The following is an 18,536-nucleotide window of genomic DNA, read 5'->3' on the forward strand; positions in this document are numbered from 1 at the left end:
AGCTACCACTAGCCCACCTAGGGTATGTTCAGTCCAAGACATGGGAACCCTCTTAGGAAGAAACATCCGCAGCAGAGGACAACAGAAAGATCTGCGGAAAAAAACCTCCTGCAGAAGGCTTGTCAAGCAGCCAAGAAGAAACAGCCAGAAGGCCTAATCTGAGGGCCAACCTGGGGTAGATAACCCAAAGGGAAAAAAAACAGTCAAAAGGGCAGGCCAACAGAGCCACAGTCCAAACAAAAGAGGACTCGCAGGCACATGAATCACACAGATAACAGGAGGAGGAGGAGGAGGTCCTGCTAAGCACCTCCGGCTGGCCGAGTTTGCTGGGGCGTGGAACAAAGGAGTGCCATCGAAGGGACCACCAGCCGTTCCTGAAAATTTTCTAGGAACACACTGTCCCGAAGCCAAGCATGGCGGGAGGAGGAGGTCGAGCCAAGCACCTCCGGATGGCCGAGTCTGCCAGGGCGTGGAACAAAAAAGTGCCATCGAAGGGACCACCAGCCGTTCTTGAACATTTTCTAGGAACACACTGTCCCAAAGCCAAGCATGGCAGCGAAGGGCAACAGAGGAAGTCATGGCCCGACCAAGCACCTCTGAGATGTCCAGAGAGGAGTCAAGAATAAACGCCGCCAGCTCTATGCCATCTAACACATGGTTCCGCAAATCAACACCAGCACCTTCCAGAGCAGCTGCAGATCCAAGGGACTCCGCAGAGTCACACAAGCAAGAGGTGGCCCTAGCCAACAAACAGTGTTAAAGGGGCTGCAGAGCCGCACTGGTAAAAGCAAACATATTGCACCCCCAACAGTCCAGGCAGCAGGCCTCCTGTGATGGCGGAGCCAACAGTGAAAGAGGGAAAGGCAGTCCGCAAAAGGGGCCCACTAGCAGAGGGGTGGAGGGAAAGACACACCGGGTCCCATGGTCCTGGAAGGTGCAGGTCCAGAAGGTGTTGTGGCATAGGATCCCCCGTGGCGGGGCACCCCCAAGGCGGGGCACCCCAAGTCCCAATCGGAGAATAACGGAGCAAACCCTCAAAGGGAAGCAGCAACTCCCTCCCACCGAGCCCTGGTGAAGAACCTCCAAAAGGTGATCTGCGGGGAAAGGAGCAGCCGGATCACCCATGCGCAAAATTCCCACAGCCGTGTAAATCGCGCGAGCGAAGGCCGCACCCGCAGGGCCCTGCGGTGGGGAAAGCAGTTCCTCGGTTGGTGACAGCTGAAAGCTAAGGAGACCATCCCCTAAGCCAAGTGGGGAAGGGCCAGGTCCGGAAGGGAGACCGAGGCGCCGAGGAGTGGGGGACCTGTGGTTCCTCTGGAGAAAACCACAGCCACGGTGAGGGTGAGGAGCCGGCCTTTAATGAAGTCGGGGAAAAAAGCCACGATGCGGCGGCCCGTCTCCGGCGAGGAAGACACCAGCAGGCGTCCACCCTCCAGGGAAGAGGGAACGTCCGAAGAAGAGTCCACATCCTCCAAGCCTGGATCCGAACCTGTCGGCACAGGGGCCAGAGCTGCCCGCGACGCTGCGGAACGCCCCACATCGCGCAAGGGATCCGCTGACATGCCAAGAGGGGGGAGGAGGAGCCAGCGAGGCCTGCAAAGCCGCCGCATATGCCTCCATCTGGGCTCTCGACGCTCCGTCACCGGGAAACGGTGGATAGGACGACGACACGCGGGGCCGCATCACCTGGGGAGAGTCCACGCCCTCAACAGGCCGGAAACCAGCCCTCTGGGACAAACAGACACTTGCCGACAGGGGAGATGCTCTTGCGGCACAGAAGAGGAATGAGGGCAACGAAGACTGCTGCTTCGAAAACCTTCCGCAGACGCCGATTGAGGTGACGAAGTCGACCTGGACATGCGAGCCAAGAGAAGTTTTATCTGGCACTCCCGACGCGACTTCGGCTTCAACCGTTGGGACGCCTCACAGTCAGTGGAGCCGTGACCTTCCCCCAAACACCGGGGTGGGGCTTATGTGACCTCGCTGACGTCACACCCGCAGACGTCAGGGCAGAGTCACGCGGTCGCAGTCGCAAGCACTACCTCGCTTGTGCTGCGAACGTACAACGGCCGACGTGGACCGGCCCATTCTGCGGAACCGCCGCGAAAAAACGGCCGCGGCTAAATTGTTAACACCTATGCAATAACGATGTATTATAACTAAAGCTTCGGGTTTTCCATTTTTACTAATTTGTACAGATAAATACAGCCCGAAAATTTTTTCCTGTATTTTTATTTTTAAAAGTGGGAAAATGCAGAAAATTGTGCTTTTTGTGAGCGACTCTTCTTGCCCCTCAAGAATTCCAGACCAAATGCTAAGCAAAAAGACACCATTGGAATTTAAAAATAAACTGCATTCCATTAAATACGATATGTTAACATACATTTGTATATAATGTTAATTACCCGTCGTAGTTTTGTTGTATTTGCCCGATTAATTTGTAAAACGCAACAATTCACAAAAGTATGAGTGCATGTTGATCAGTTAAATAAATGAGGAAATATATAACATTTTACATCTCAATATGTTTTCTAAACAAAATAAATATGGATCAATACCAATAAAATGCCAAAAAATAAATATGGATTAATAGTCAGAAATGCTTAAATAACTAAAAACCATAAAACCGAGAGCCCCAATTATAACGAAATGGTTACTTACCAGGAGAAGTAGTTTTGCATCTTGAAGGGTTTTCTGGATTCACATGAGCATTATTCCATCATTTAGTGGTTGGGTCTGCCCTTTTATTGCTGGGCATAGTCTGTAGCTATCTGATGCTACAAGTTCTTCCTAGGAAGTCAGGCATGTGCCTCAAAGGCCCTTATGCATGGTCGCTAGCAAATTATTTTACCCCCCCTTGGCAACTTTGATGCACAGGAAGCCAAATAAAAGTGTTGCATAATCTTTCCCCGCTTTGTTGCACCTCATTTTTTTATTGGGGAGGTGGAGGGTCGCATGTGAATCAATAAAACTAAGCTGCAAATGCAATACTACTGTAAGCATCCATTTCCTTTTGCATCATGAATCTTTTCTTGGAATCACAGGATCTGCATCGATTATGTAGCGGTATCCCTAGTCACTACTGGTAGTGGTGTAAAAAAAAAAAACTGAGGTTGAGCTGGTGTAAAAGGTAGGAATTTGAGCTTGTGAATAGATGTGGCAGTACTGTTTGGCCCACTCAGACTCCTTGTTCGCTTGCATGCGCATACAATGGTGTTTGGTGAAGGTGCCATTTGGCCACCATACATATATGGTGTGAACAATGGTTGCTCCTTTCTTCCTTGTGGAGTGCTCTTCCCAAGCACACCTTCTGTTTTGTAGCCTAACTGGATTGATTGCACCATGCAATGGTGCTCTTCTGTCACTTCTTAACCCTTCCCTAAGTCTGCAAAGGATATGAAAAACTTGCGTGCCCCTTTCTGACCTCCCTTGTCCGTTCTGAGAAAAACATCAGAACTCTGTGCACAACTATCATATGCAGCACCCTTTCAGCCTGCATCTTTGGTTGCTGTAAGAAAGCCGGCAGATGAAGTGTTTGGTGCACATGTAACTGTGATATGACTTTGGGGAGGAACCAATAGTTTACCTGTCGTGTAGTTTTGCAGCTTGAAGAATTTTCTGGATTCACATGCTGTGCATTATTCCGCCAACTAGTGGTTGGGTCCGGAATTGTATTTCCTTTTTTTTTGCTGGTGGGAGTTAACAAACAACCAGTTGGTGTCCTCCTGTGACATAGACTGGCTTCTTCTGGAAGCTTCCACCTTTGGTCGCGATCTTCATATTCTTATTTTCTGCCATTGGATCTGGATCGATACTTAAAGAGCTCCAGAGATTGGAGAGAAGAATTGATAAAAAATAAGGAAAAACCTCTGCGTAAATGCGGTACAACATTTCAACTTTCAGGACTTCAATCCAAATGACCAGAGTCCGACGAAAGGTGAAAATGCAACTCTTCGACGAACAGAGAATGCACATGCAGGGGGCGCCCTGGGGAGGAAATGTGGGTTTGTCGGCATGACTACCTGTCCATCTGTATTTCAAGGTAGGATTTCTGGGTGGTCAGTGCTTGCAGCTTGCTCACCCTGACGTGATTGCAATTTGGAAGGTGGTTGTCAAAGTTAGGGCAGTAGCTCCGCCTTGTTTATCGATTCAAAGGGTGCCTTCGTACATTGTCAATACCAGACAGTCTCCACAGGCAGAGTGGACTTGGGTGGAGCTATTCATTTGGCTTCCTCTAGGAATTAAGTGTTACTGTAAAGAGGCTTCACCCTATGTGTCTCCTTGTGTAGGTTATTATTTCTGCCAACTGTACCTTCACTGAGGTATATGCTAGCATGTTATCTAGCAGTTATGAGAGTTGTCTTATCACTGTGGTGTCCTCTATTCTTTTATGACATTTTTGCACCACAGAACATATCTGCCATTTTGCAATTCCTTGTGCTGGTCTTTCTACCCTATTTGAGAATGGCCATGGACCGTTTAGTAAGGTTTAAGTGTAAGAACTCAATTTCCTCAGGATCCAGGTCTCTCGGCTCAAGCTGCTCGCTTCTGGGCATTAGATCTTCCGTCCCTGCATAGAGTGGCAGTTGTGAGCTTCTGGTAACTTTTTACAATACCTCAAGCTACTTCCACCAGGTCCGAGAACCAAGCTTGAATTGACCACAGTGGGGCAATTAGGATCAATGTCCTATTTGACATCTTGCGCTTGCTTATCACTAGAGCTATGAGGGGAATTGGTGGAAAGTTGTTTGCAAATTTCCTTGACCAATCAACAGGGTATTTCCCTGGGATCAACGTTGTGGGCCCCCGGGACGCAAAGTCTATGCATTTTGCATTGACATGGTAGTGAACAGATCAATGTCTTAGGTACCCAAAGGTGGGAAACATCTTGGAGCTCTAGCTTGTTCAGTTCCCATTTGTGTGAGGTGGATGCTTGGCTGCTTAGCATGTCTGCCTCTCTATACTCTACAACTGCCAGGTGTATCTTTATTAGTGTTTCTCTCTAAATGGCCTATGGACAGCACATGCAACCTGGTTACTGCTTGTTTAGGTAGAACAAAAGTATGTGTTGTCTGTGTGGATTAGTACCGTTCTGCCCTGTACCTGCGTCTAAAAGACCTTAAGGACCAGGAAGATCGTCTTCAGCTCCAGGACATGTATGTGCTGGATAGCTTCCTAACCTTCCATAGTCCTATGATTTTTAGTTCCTTCATGTGCGCTCCCCATCCTGTGTGGACGCATCTATGGTGATTGTCCCTGTTGGAGCCGGTTGTGTGATAGATTTGCTTCCATTGTGTTATCCACATGTGCTCACCAGGTCATCTCCTCCTGCTCGCTTTGTGTTGCAACCAACCACTATTTCTGGATCCATTTTTGTAGTGGTCTTGTGTAGTCTTGAATATGGGATGGGTGGGATGCATGCAGCAATCATGCCCATCATTTCTCCCACAGCTCTCACTGTTGGAGACTGGCTCCTTTAGTGGAGGCAAGGTTCCTCTCTTAATCTCTCAATGCTTGAAACACTCCTTGTTTCTTTCTTTGGATGGTACTGTTTCTATGGCTTCTTTGTGGAGGAGTTCTTGAGCTTTCTGAGTAGCGCTAGTTCTTTTGCTGAGTACGTTTTTCTTTTCGGTTTCCTCTTTGGTTGTCTTTTCCAGTTCTATGCAGTAACCGAACTGTATGATGTTCAGTATCCATTTGTCTGTTATTTTCTTCCATTCCTGGAAGAAGTGTTTTAGTCTGCCTCCTACTGGTGTTACATGTTTGTTGAGCTTTTGTCCGTGTGACTTTTTTGCTGACTTTGTGCCCCTCCCCTAGAGGTGTTGTGTGGGTGGGCACGGTTGGTGGTGGGGAGTCACTTTGAAGTGGGTTGCTGCCCCCCCCTTTCTTATTTGCCCTCGTCCATTCTCCCTCCCACAAAAGGACTGGCCCCGAGGCTGGTATTGCCAGGTTTGTTTTTGCTGGCCCTGTTGTGCTTGGTTGTCGCCCTGGTAGCCCTGCTGGGATCTCTGATGTGACGTTCCCGGCTGGTTTCCCCTCTTCCGTTTGGCCTCCGTGTCGGTGTGCCTCTCCTCATTCCTCTGAATTGCAAGGCCCCCCATGGACCTTGCAGTTTCATTTTCCTTTTTGAGTTGGGTTCAGTATGTTATTCTGTACTTCCGGCTAGAAGCCTGATATTCTCAGCCAGGCATGCCTTCTCTCTGTGACCCCGATCATCATGAGCCTGCTCAACGTGATTGCCGCAACCAGGGTTGATTTCAGGAATGAGTTGGCTATATTCTTGCCTTCCTCCACCAGGTGTGTTGCCCTCTGTTGGTATTGCTCGGGGAGGTGTTTGAGCAGTTGTCCGACCTCCTCCCAATGCTGGTACGTATGCCTGTTGAGGAGGGCATTATAGTTGGCAATGCGCCAGTGTACTGCTGCATTCCTCTATTTTCATTCGTGAGGTCTATCCTCTTACTCTTTGTCAGGTGATAGGCCTGAGTTTGTGGGAACGTTGGCCCTTTTTTTGGCAGTTGCTGCAATGGTGGTCTTGTTCCTGGATGTATTCTCCAAACATTTTCGGTAGATTTCAGTTTTTTCCTTTTCTCCAAAAACTTTGGAACCTCACAGTGACGATCCAGACCCAACGGCGGACAAAAGAAACTGAAGATGACGCCCAAAGGTGGGAGCTTCCGCAGGAAGCGTGCCGACATCGCAGGAAGTACAACAGAAGGTGGGACTTCGACGTCCACCTGGGCTACAAAAAAAAAAAAAAAAAAGAAAGAAAAAGACTACGATTCCAGACCCAACCACTAGACCGCGGAATAATGCACAGCATAGTGAATCCAGAAAGATTCACACTGCAAAACGAATAGTTTTCTTACCTGTCGGTGTAGTTTTGCAGCTTGAAGATCTTTCTGGATTCACTATGCTGTGCATTATTCCGCGGTCTTGTGGTTGGGTCCGGATTCGTAGTCTTTTCTTTGTTTTTTTTTTTTTTTTTCTCTTTGCCCAGGTGGGCGTCGGCGTCACACCCCCTTTGGGTGTATTTCCGGTGACGTCGGCATGCTTCCTGCGGAAGCTCCCACTCTTGGGCGCCATCTTCGGGTTCTTTTTTTCCGTGTTTCTTTCGTTTCCGAAGTAATGGCAATGTTCTTCTTAGTTTGTATTTACCGCTTTGTATTTTCAAAGTCTATTCTTTAGTTAACCACCTCTTCTCTCTCCAGCCTCATCTTTCTGGCGGAGGTGGGTGGGTTCGCTAGTGAATCCAGAAAGATCTTCAAGCTGCAAAACTACACCGACAGGTAAGAAAACTATTCGTTTTGCAGCGTGAATCTTTCTGGATTCACTATGCTGTGCATAGATTTTGTAGCGGTTTCTCATCTCTGTGGCGGCTGGGTGGAAGATGAGCGTTGGGTGTTGAATATGTGCTGTAGCACCTTCTGTCCCACTTGAGCTTCCTTGTTCATTTGTATGTCCACACAGTAGTGCTTCGTGAACGTGTGCACCGAAGCCCATGTTGCCGCCAGGCATATGTCCTCTATGGGTGTGTTAGCCAGGAGGGCTATTGTAGCGCCCTTCTTCCTGGTGGAGTGGGCACGTGTCCCCTCAGCCAGTTCCTGTCCTGCCCGTTTGTGGCAGAGTTGGATTGTTTGTGCGATCCATCGTGCAATGGTCCTTTTGGTTACTGCTTTGCCCATGAAGCTGTTTGCGAAGGACACAAAAAACTGTTTCGTTTTCCTGTGCCCCTTTGTCCTTTCAATGTAGTGCATGACTGCCCTTCTGGCGTCCAGGGTGTGCAGAGCTCTCTCTGCGCTGGTTGTGGGTTTTTGGAAAAAACTCGGTATCTGTATAGACTGGTTCATGTGAAAATTGGATACCACCTTCGGCATGAAGTGTGGGTCAGTCCTCATCACAACTCTATCGTTGTGTATTTGTATGTATGGTTCTTGTAGCGTCAGCGCTTGAAGCTCGCTTACTCTGCGTAAGGACGTTATCGCAACCAGGAAGGCTGTTTTCATAGTTAGCATCTTTAGGGAGGCCTTGTGAAGTGGTTCAAAGGGCTCTTTCATGAGTTCCGTTAGGACTGTGTTCAAGTTCCATGCAGGTGGCGGCACCCGCTTGGGTGGTGCGATCCTTTTCGCTCCTTCTAGGAATCTCTTCACCACCTGTGATGTGAAGAAGCTCCTGCACGTTTCTCCCCTTGTGTAGGCTACTATCGCTGCCAAGTGAACTCTTAACGAGGATGAGCTAAGGTTCTTCTCCAGTAAGTGCGTCAGGTACCTTAGCACTGTGGAGTCCCTCTTCATCTTATTGTGGAGTCTTTCCTGTCTGCACCATATTGTGAATCTTTTCCATTTCGCAACGTAGCACTTTCGAGTGCTGGGCCTTCGTGCCTCCCGAAGTACCCTCAGGGTGCTTTCTGGTAGTCTCAAATGTGCGAACTCTATGTCCTCAGGAGCCACGCTACTAGGCTCATGCTCTCTGGCTCTGGATGCAGTACCTCTCCGTTCTGCATGGACAGTAGATCTTTCCTCCTGCTGAATCTGTGGGGTGCACACTGTGTCATCTCCATGATCTGCGAGTACCAGGTCTGCCTCGCCCACTGCGGTGCGACCAGTATCAGTGTCATGTTGCTCGCTCTGCACTTGCTCAGTACTCTGTGCATCAGTGGTATCGGGGGAAAGGCGTAGGCAAATGTCCTTGACCAATCTATCCATAGGGCATTCCCCAGTGTCCCCTCCTCGGGCTGCCTGGATGCGAAGTTTTGGCATTTTGCATTCTGGCGTGTGGCAAACAGGTCCACCGATGGTGTCCCCCACCTGTCGAACAGGTATCTTGTCTCCTGAGCATTGAGCTCCCACTCGTGGGATGCCGATGTCTGCCTGCTGAGCCAATCGGCTTGTATGTTGTCCTTCCCTGGTAGGTGTATGGCTAGCAGGTCTATCTTGAGAGGGATGGCCCATCTCCATATCTCCTGCGCCAGCGTTGAAAGCGGTGCGGACTGTGTGCCCCCCTGCTTGTTGATGTAGAACATCGCAGTGGTGTTGTCTGTTTGTATCAATACCCTGTGCTTGTACAGTCTTGTTTGAAAGGCCTTCAGTGCAAGGAAGATTGTCTTCAATTCTAAGTAATTGATGTGCTTTGTGGCATCCGTCGGCGTCCACAGTCCCCTCACCTTGAGCTCCTCCATGTGAGCGCCCCATCCCTTCAGGGATGCGTCTGTGGTGATGGTCACTGTTGGCGTTGGGGGCGTTAGAGGCTTTCCCCTTGCTATGTTCTCCATGGTCCACCATGTCATCTCCTTCTGCACTGCGTGCGTTACAACCACTAGATCCTCCCAACTGCCTGTAGCTTGTGACCATTGCTCCTGTAGCCATTCTTGAATGGGTCTCATGTGGAGTCGTACATTCGGTACCAGGTGGATGCATGATGCCATCATCCCCATGATCTTGCTCGCCGTCCTCACTGTCCGAGCTTGTCCCTTCCGGTAGAGGCGAGTTTCCTTCACCAGCGCCCTCGCCCTCTTCTCGCTGGGGAACACCTTGCCCTGTAAGGTGTTGATCTGTGCTCCCAGGAAGATCTTCACTTGTTCCGGCTCCATTGATGATTTCTTCCAATGGATGGAGAACCCCAGGTTTATGAGCGTGCTGGTCACTGTATGTGCGTGCAGCTTGCATTTCTGGTATGAGTTTGCTTTCACCAGCCAGTCGTCCAGGTAAGGGTATACATGTATTCCCTGCCTTCTTAGGTGCGCTGCGACTGCTGCGAGGCACTTTGTGAAAACTCTTGGTGCCGATTTTAGACCGAAGGCCAGTGTCGTGAACTGGTAGTGGCTTTCTCCGACGGTGAACCTGAGCATGTGCTTGTGCTTCCTGTTCATTGGGATGTGCAGGTATGCGTCTTTGAGGTCTATAGTGACCATGAAGTCCCCGGTCTGCAACTGTGGGAGCACCTCTTGCAGGGAGGTCATTTTGAATTTTTGCGTTCTTATGAATTTGTTCACGAACCGTAAATCGAGAATGGGCCTCATTGTCTCGTCTACTTTTGGTACCAGGAAGTATGTTGAGTATACTCCTGTGTTTCTTTCCTTGAAGGGTACCCTTTCTATGGCCTGCTTCTGCAGGAGTTCTTTTGCTTCTTCCTGAAGGCACTGCAGCTGCTTGCTTGCTAGCGGCTTTCTACTTGGTTTTCTGTTTGTTGGCCTCGCCTCCAACTCTATGCAGTATCCGAATTGGATAATGTTGAGGATCCATTTGTCTGATGTGATTCCTCTCCACTCCTGGAGGTGGAATCTTAATCTTCCTCCCACTGGTGTCCTGTGGTCGTAGGTGTCTAGTTTGTCTTGACCCATCTGTACGTGCTGCCCCCTGGGATCTTTTTTGTGGGTGGGCACACGGATTTTTTTGAAGTCACTTGGAGGTGGGCTGCTGGCCCCCTCTTCTATTTTGTCCCCGTCCATTTCTCCCTCGAAAGGACTGGCCTCTTTGTTGGTACTGCCAGGGCTGTTTCTGATGGCCCTGCTGACCCTGCGAGTCTGCCTGGTGCGTTTGCTGGAAAGCCTGGTGTGATGTACCTGGCTGGTTTCCGCCTCTCCCGCCGGGCCTCCGTGACGGGGTGCCCCTCTTGTTCCCTCTGAACTGCAATGCTCCCATGGATCTTGCTGTTTCGTTATCCTTCTTAAGTTGGCTGAGTTGCTCATCAACTGTTTGTCCGAAAAGCGTACTGCCGTTGAATGGTGTGTTCAGGATGCTGTGTTGCACCTCCGGTTTGAAACCGGATATCCTGAGCCAGGCGTGTCTCCTTTCCGTGACGCCCATCATCATGAGCCTGCTGGCGGTGTCTGCCCCATCCAGGGCCGTCTTAAGGCAAGAATTTGCAGCATTCTTCCCCTCTTCAATTAGCTTTTCGGCTTTCTGCTTGGCATCCTGGGGCAAGTCCTTCACCAACTGCCCCAGTCCCTCCATGATTTGGTACATGTGTCTGTTTACCAGGGCGTTGGAATTAGCCATGCGCCAGTGGGTCGCGGCATTCCGTTCGATCCTTCTGCCCACCAGATCCATCCTTTTGCTCTCTTTATCCGGTGGCGGGCCCGAGGTAGTGGGTACGTTAGCCCTCCTCCTTGCTGTGGCCGTGATAATGGAGTCTGCGGAGACCGTGCCCTGAATGTAGGCCGGGTCCTTTGCGGCATGCTTGTACTTCTTCTCAGTTCTGGGAGTTACTGCCTTGCATGTTGCGGGCTCCCTGAAAGCTTCCTTCCCCTGAGCCAAGACGCTCTCGAGCATCGGGAGGAACTGGCTCCTCGTTTGTGTTGGGAGCAATGTTTCCAGAAGGAAGTCTGCTTTCTGCTTCTCTTCGTCGAGCTTGAGCTTGAAAGCTGCTGCGGCAGATTGTATCACCGCGTTGTAGGCCCCGATGTCGTCCGGCGGCGAGGGCCTCGAGGGGTAGGTGTCGACCACCTCCTTCGGGCTGTCGGTGTCGACATCGATGTAATCTACCTCCTGAAGGTCATAGGGCGCCGACTCTGTGTCTGTCCTGCCCTCATCTTCCTCCCCATAGCTGTAGCTCTCGTGGGGATTCTCGTACTCCTCCTGGTCGTCGAACACCTCGACGTCCTGGTCTTGCTCGGTGACTTCGGCGACCTCTTCTTCTTCCTCCTCGACCGCCTCCAGCACTGGTGGCTTGGTCTTGTGAGGGATCGTGAAGGCCTTCATCCTTGCGTCGAAATCTTTTTTCCGCTGCATGAAGTTCTCCATTTCTGCCTCGAGGCGCCTTCTTTTCTTTTCCATCTCGGCCGCGTGTTCCGCGTCGGATGGTTCCGCCGCTCTCTTCGACGGATGGCTCGTCGCCGTGCCTCTCGGAGTCGAAGTTTTCGACGTCGAACCGGATATCGGGTCTCTGGTCGTCGTCGACAGTTTCGGGTCTTTCTCCCTCGTCGATCGATCCTTTTCGGGGACGATTTTCGACGTCTTCTGCTGATCAGCAGCTCTCGGCGCCGGGGACTCCTTCTCTGAGGATCCGCTGGGCCTGGGAGTAGTCGCGGACGCCGCCTTTTTTGGCGTCGGCGCTTTCGGGGTCTTGCCCTCGATTTTTCGAGACTCAGAGTCTCTCGGGTTCTTGGGGGCCGAAGAGTCTCCTACCTTGTCAGAAGTCTTCGTGTAATCGGTCTCTACGACCGTGTAGCTGTCGTCTTCGGCGGCAGCGTTGTCTTCTTCCTCGGAGGACATCCCCAGCTCGTAGAGCGACGGGGTCGGGGCCTTCCCCTGCAGGGCGGCGTGTGCTACCCTCTGCCTCTCTCTCACACGAAGGGTCTTCGGGGTGAAGGCGGAACAGGCGTTGCAGTCTCCGCTTTCGTGGTCCACCGGTAGGCAAAGGTTGCATACCGGGTGCTGGTCCTTCTGCGCGTACTTGTGGTGGCAGTTACGGCAGAACTTGAACGGCGTGTTGTCCATCCTCGAGCGTCCAGGGCCTCTCTGGTCGCGTGTTCGTCGACGGTCGTCGAAGATCTGGATGGAAAACGCCTTATCTTTGCTTGTCTTTCGTCGGTGAAGTCCCCTGGAGTCTTCAGATGACTTCTCCTCGTCTTTTCTGTATTTTCTTTCTTCTTTCTCCAAAAATGTCTGGAGCCCAAACGGGAACGATCCAGACCCGACCGCGGAAAAAAAGAATCTGAAGATGGCGCCCAAGAGTGGGAGCTTCCGCAGGAAGCATGCCGACGTCACCGGAAATACACCCAAAGGGGGTGTGACGCCGACGCCCACCTGGGCAAAGAGAAAAAAAAAAAAAAAAACAAAGAAAAGACTACGAATCCGGACCCAACCACAAGACCGCGGAATAATGCACAGCATAGTGAATCCAGAAAGATTCACGCTGCAAAACTACATTATCAAAGTCAATCAATGCTTGAACAGAAATGTTGGTGAGATCAAAATTGTGGGACAGATATGGAAACATTTGTTGCATCACAGAAAACAGAAGCAGGATTTACACGACAAACTGGTCTATCAAAGTGTAGGTAAGAGTCAAGCTTAATGCCCAGGAGTAAGCAGAAGTAGAATGATTGACCATAGATGTGAGCCAAAACCTACTGTCAGTCTGGTTGCGGTTTAGAAATAAGCAGAATATCAGTTTGGGGAGTTGAATTTAAGAAACCCCTTCACCCACAAGCAGGCAGGTATCTTCCAGTGCGCAAAGTAGCAGGTTATGGTCTTCATTACCAGAGTATCATCATAATAGATTTATTGAGTAATTACCAAAGGCTGAGATTAATTCAAGCATTCCATCGATAACTTTGTGTGCTACGGGTATGCCCAGACGTGGATCCCGTGCACAGCGCCATTAGTTTAAGCTATACCGGACTAATGAGTCCTAAAAAGTGCAAAACCGATTCAGTTCAGGGAGGACATGGCCTGGCAGTTTGGGCTGGACTGTTCAGCTTTCACCCTTCTTCAGTGTGATTTGCGTATGGCTGGGTCCAAATTGAAGCGGCATGGTGTGCAAAATAACGATGGCATGGGACACGGCCCGAGTAATTACCTAAGTCTGAGATTAATTCAAGCTTTCCAACCATCACTTTTTTGACTGCTTCAGTGCAAATTAAATATTACAGCACAATCACTTGCAGGAATGACTGAGGCTGTTAATGTGCAGCAAACTCAGTGTCCTTGTTGCTTTACAAAGAAACTATTCCCAATATGGTTTCTCTCCTCATACTTGGAAAGTAGTATGTAACTTACTGTATAGGTGTTGCAATGTTAAGTGATCAATACTTTTGGGCTTGCCGGAGTTACATTTTAAATACACATACTAGAATATTCAGATTTGACACCCATTTTACCATTGTTGTCTCATCTTAAGTCTACCTACTTGGTATTCAGATATGCTTTGAATAAATATATTTTGTGATTAGACTGACATTCCCAGGACCACCCACAGACAATTTAAGGTTTACATATGACGGAGTTTCATTCCTGAAACTCATTTCACACTGAAAAGGATTGCCTATAAAAATAAGCAATGATATATACAACAGTATCAGCAACAACCTAAACGACCGCTACAAACTGATGACTTGATAATTATGAAAACACTGGTTTTAGGTCTGTCCAGCAGCACGCTAAGCAGAATACATACCATCATGGAGCTGTAGGGGGCAGCACCAGGAACACCACCTGGGGAAGGAGGCATCCCTCCAGAGGAGCCAGGGAAGAGGCCAACAGCAGCCAGATTGAGGCCAGGAATAAGGTGAGACTGCAACTGTAAAGGAAAAAGACTGCCATTGACTGGTAAGGTTTAAAGATGGGATATATAGATATATATAGATAAATATATACTCAAGAATGTGGTTGCGCAGTCAAATACAATTTTTTTCATCATTCATAATACCCAATACTCCAGCAATAAGTTAATTCATTCATTTTGAAAAATGTTCAATTGGGAATATTTTAATATAATTTCTGCTTCGTATATATGGTTAGGGAGTATACACAAGTGAGAAAGAAGCCTATTCACAAAAGTACATGGGCTATTAATGGGGAAGGAGGGTGGTGTGGCATTCGCAGCAGAGTAAGAAAACTCTATACATCTCTCTAGTTGGGCTACGGACCACATGTGTCATCAACAGAACAAGTTAGTTACATTCAGTCTTTTTGAGTTGTGCAGCTCTGCGTCAACTTCCCTCCACAACAGAACACAAAAGTGAAGCCACATAAGCGCCACCCATGCACAACGACGTCCGTTGATTTCTATGCTGTTTATGCCATCAGATGCAGAGAACATCAGCACATTAGCACGACCAGTGTAGAGAACTCTAGAATGGGACCTTTTTAAATGGTTCGCTGAATGGAAAGGTTGGGGCATACATCTGAATTTAAAAAAGGAGGAATTTAAACCCAAATGGTCGACAACGTCCACAAAAAATAAAAGCGCAAGACTTTCCGGACGAAACCACTAGATGGTGAAACAATGTACAGCATGTGAATAAAGGAATGATTCAGGCTACAAAACTTTGAATGGATACTTTTAACTGCAGATTTCATGTGTGAATAGATAAAGTAACTCAATTCGCCCCAATGCATCATGGCAAATGCAGTGCATGATAACATTTACTAAAGTGACAGTCTTTAGTTTTTCAACTCTGTGGTTCACCCAGTGATGTGCATCTCTAGACCTGTGTTTCAAGATAGTTGTCCTGCTTCAGTACAGAGCAACACATTGTTTGAGGTGCTGGAAACGCTGCCCATAGTCTTCTCAGGCCTCTGCACCGCTCACTGAGCACAGGTGCACCATCCAGAGCTCGTCATCCCATTAGCTCAAAGGAGTCCTTTCGACCAAAGAGGGCGATAGGATGCGAGTCAGTGTTCTCAGAACCTCCTTCAGATATCAAAGTAGTACCTCCCTAGGTGGCAAGGTCTGAACTGGCTCATACCAAAAGTCCTGCAATACTGAGCAGGCAAATTGCAGACCAGGTTGTGGAGGCAGCAGTGCTTGGTTTGTGTGAATCGAAGCCCACATGGCTGCCAAACACAGGTCTAAGCTAACCGCAGTAGTTCCTTTGGCCATGGTGGAATGGGTCTACAAACTTTCTTTGTACTGCTTTTTCACTAGCAAATAGCAGATCTCTATTCAGAGAACAAGCCATTAGGTGAAGGTCAGTGTTTGCACAGCTTTGCCAGTCTTTACTCCCTTCTCTTAGGATCCATATAATGAGCATCTTCCTCAGTGGTATCAGGTGGCGCAAAGAATGCCAGCAGTGTGATGACCAAGCCCACATGTAAGGGAAAAACAAGGTTTTGGAGGACTGCAGCTTCCTTTCTTCCAAACTAAGTTCTCAGGAAAAGGGTGGGGGACTTCTACAGAGCCTGAAGTTTCTGTAAACACCAAGCCGATGTCAAGGCGATGAGAAAGACTACGTTCTGAAGACACAAGGGAAAACTGTGCAACAGCTCAAACAGGGTGCAAATCAAGATAGGCGGAAACAATGCTGACAAAGTCCTTAACTATTACCCAGTCATTCTTGGGCTAGGGACAGAACAAACAACATTTGACAACTTAGCTAGGATGGGGTCAATTTGTCAGGTGTCGTACCAATCCACCAATCTTTCCCAATGGCAGGCATATACTGATTTTGGGGAAGGATGCCTCACTGCCAAGAGGAGGTCACGGACCTTTGTATGAAGGTCGAATGTGGTCAACTTTCGTAACTCAATCTCCAAGCATGGAGATGCAAAGTATGCAGGCCCAGGCTCAACACCCTGCCTTACTACTGGGACAGGTCCTCTTGAAGCAGCAGCTTGTTTGGAGAACAGACGTTCATGCCCAGGAGTTCGTTACCATGCTCCTAGTCAAATCAGGAACCACTAGGAGGACTGTGGCCCAATTGTTCCTGATCTTCAGAATTCAAGACAGGAAAGGCAAAGTCGAGAAAGTATACAGGAGTCCTGACCTCCACTCTCAGAGCATGCGTTGCTTTGGAAACTCTAGCGTGCAGTACTCACATTGTGCGTTCTCGGTAGTGGCACATCGATCTAGGCGGGTTGTCCACACTGGAAGAAGGCCTGTGCCACCACCAGATGCAACTGCCCTTCATAATACACTAAGGGCTACGGTCTGTCCGTCCTGGTTTTTAAAGATCCTGCCAGGTGGTTGAACACTAGAGAAATCACTCTGTAGTCCAGCCTCCTGGCCCATGGCCATGACCCTACCTTGCATATTGCAGTACTATTTGGTAGTGTTGTCTGCGTATCTACACCAGTATTCTTTTGAAGGTGGGCAGGAACGTCTTTAACGCCAAGCGAATTACCATAAACTCATAACAAGTTGATGGTGTCTGGTATCCGCCAAAGAGCAGAGGTCTCGGATCTCCACCTCTCCCAGATAATCTTCTGTAGGAAGCTGGCTCTATTTACTATACCAAAGAAAAATAGTGTTCACAGACTCCAGTAAAAGTAGATAATACCTTACTCTGTTTGTGGTAGTGTCGGCAAGCAGTAAGACTTTCATCAGGGGGTAGTGTTAACCATGTATTGTACACACTCTGGCAAGAAATGTCATACACTGAAATGCTGAACTCGGACCAATTGTTTGTATCAAATATCTTGGTTGTATTTTATTTGTAGAAACCAGCAGGCTTGTAGAGGTAAATAGGATTGTACTTTTCCTGACAGGAAGATCAACAAGCAAACTGGATACAAATGACTTGTTACAGGTGTGTTCAAAAATTCAATTACATTTGACATTACTTTTCAGATTACTTTTTATACTCCGTATGATATGCCTAGATATCACACTGTTATAAGAAGACAAGTGCTGACCATACAAGAAACTTCTAATTTCTCCTCATTTGGAGTGACAAATCTACTTGAGTCTAAAATTTGTCTGGTATTTTATTTATACCCTTTTTTTTTCAGGAATTAGAAAATTGATTTGTTCGAAAAAGACATACCACATATATTACACATAAATCAACATATACTTCATCACAATACTATCAAATCCAAACAACAATACATGAATGACAACATATATATACATTAGCACTACGGTTTGTGCTACAACAACAATATTCATGATTTGCACTATCTTTTTTAGGAGTGAAGTATATTCACAAAAAGGAAGAATCAAATGGAGACAAAAAATATCAATGTCAAACAATATTGGATGAAACTGAAAGAATTAATCAAAATTTCAGTCATTAAAGCATTCAGTTATTCCTAGCTGTTCCAATGCTGGTCTCCAATGGGCCGACGCGTTTCGAACTCGCTATTTAAATTCGCGTGTTCTCATCAGGGCTTTTCACTTTTTCCTTCATAGGTTCTCGCAGTTACGTAGGGTTCAATTTATGTGTGCGGAGGTCCCTGTCGCAGTTTAGCTTTATCGGTGTTTGTCAAGTCCAATCTTTTCTTTAAACGTGGAGTTTAATAAGTCCGTGATCCCGCTTTTTATCAGGGGCGCCCATGTGGGTCCTGTTTGCCTGCCTGCTATCGCCGCTCGGCGTTGTCCCTGCTGGCTTCTGATTGCAGAATTTGTTCGTTTATTTAATGTGGGCGCTCTGTTCCCTAGTCTCAGCTGCTCTCTGCTGCTCTGGGCTTCACTTCCCCTTCGCAGTCGATCTGCCAAGTGGTTGTGATGGCCTGCCAGCCATGGATGAAATATCAGGTTTTACCTCTAAAAGTGGCTGCGGGATGCCAAGGAAACTAAAGTGGTTCTGCAGTTGCAGTCACTAGAGTGGTGGGGCACTGAGCTGTACATTGTCCCCGCTATCCTCATGGTCTGAGCTGCAACCAACAACAAAAGACCAGTAGAGTCTGATGTGCCGGGTGAGGGGGTTGGAGCTAACTGACAGGGAGCCCTCTACCTTCGATACAAAGCTTGAAACTGCTGATAGAATTGCCTTGTCGGAGCAGCCAGGACCAAGTAACGTCCTGAGACTTTGCCCTTTAAAGCGTTCCAAGGCTGTTCAATACCCAAAAACAAAATTACCGTCAAAAGCCATGTCCATTGAAGGTGCTTTTACTGCTTCGGAAACACCTGTGGACCTACTCCAGACATGGCGT

At 48.3% G+C, this 18,536-nt stretch overlaps 1 protein-coding gene across 4 annotated transcripts in view; it reads right to left on the reverse strand.

Moving 5' to 3' along the window:
• The window catches only part of IGF2BP1 (insulin like growth factor 2 mRNA binding protein 1), a 1,614,238-nt gene that overhangs the window by 161,488 nt on the left and 1,434,214 nt on the right, over positions 1–18,536 (reverse strand). For all 4 annotated transcript variants that reach the window (XM_078645534.1, XM_078645532.1, XM_078645535.1 and 1 more), the window contains one exon: positions 14,116–14,238. In XM_078645534.1, coding sequence (XP_078501660.1) covers positions 14,116–14,238 — 123 coding nt within the window. The remainder of the gene's footprint in view (positions 1–14,115; positions 14,239–18,536) is intronic.

Source organism: Lissotriton helveticus, chromosome 5_1 (assembly GCF_964261635.1).
Source record: "Lissotriton helveticus chromosome 5_1, aLisHel1.1, whole genome shotgun sequence".
Taxonomy (NCBI): domain Eukaryota; kingdom Metazoa; phylum Chordata; class Amphibia; order Caudata; family Salamandridae; genus Lissotriton; species Lissotriton helveticus.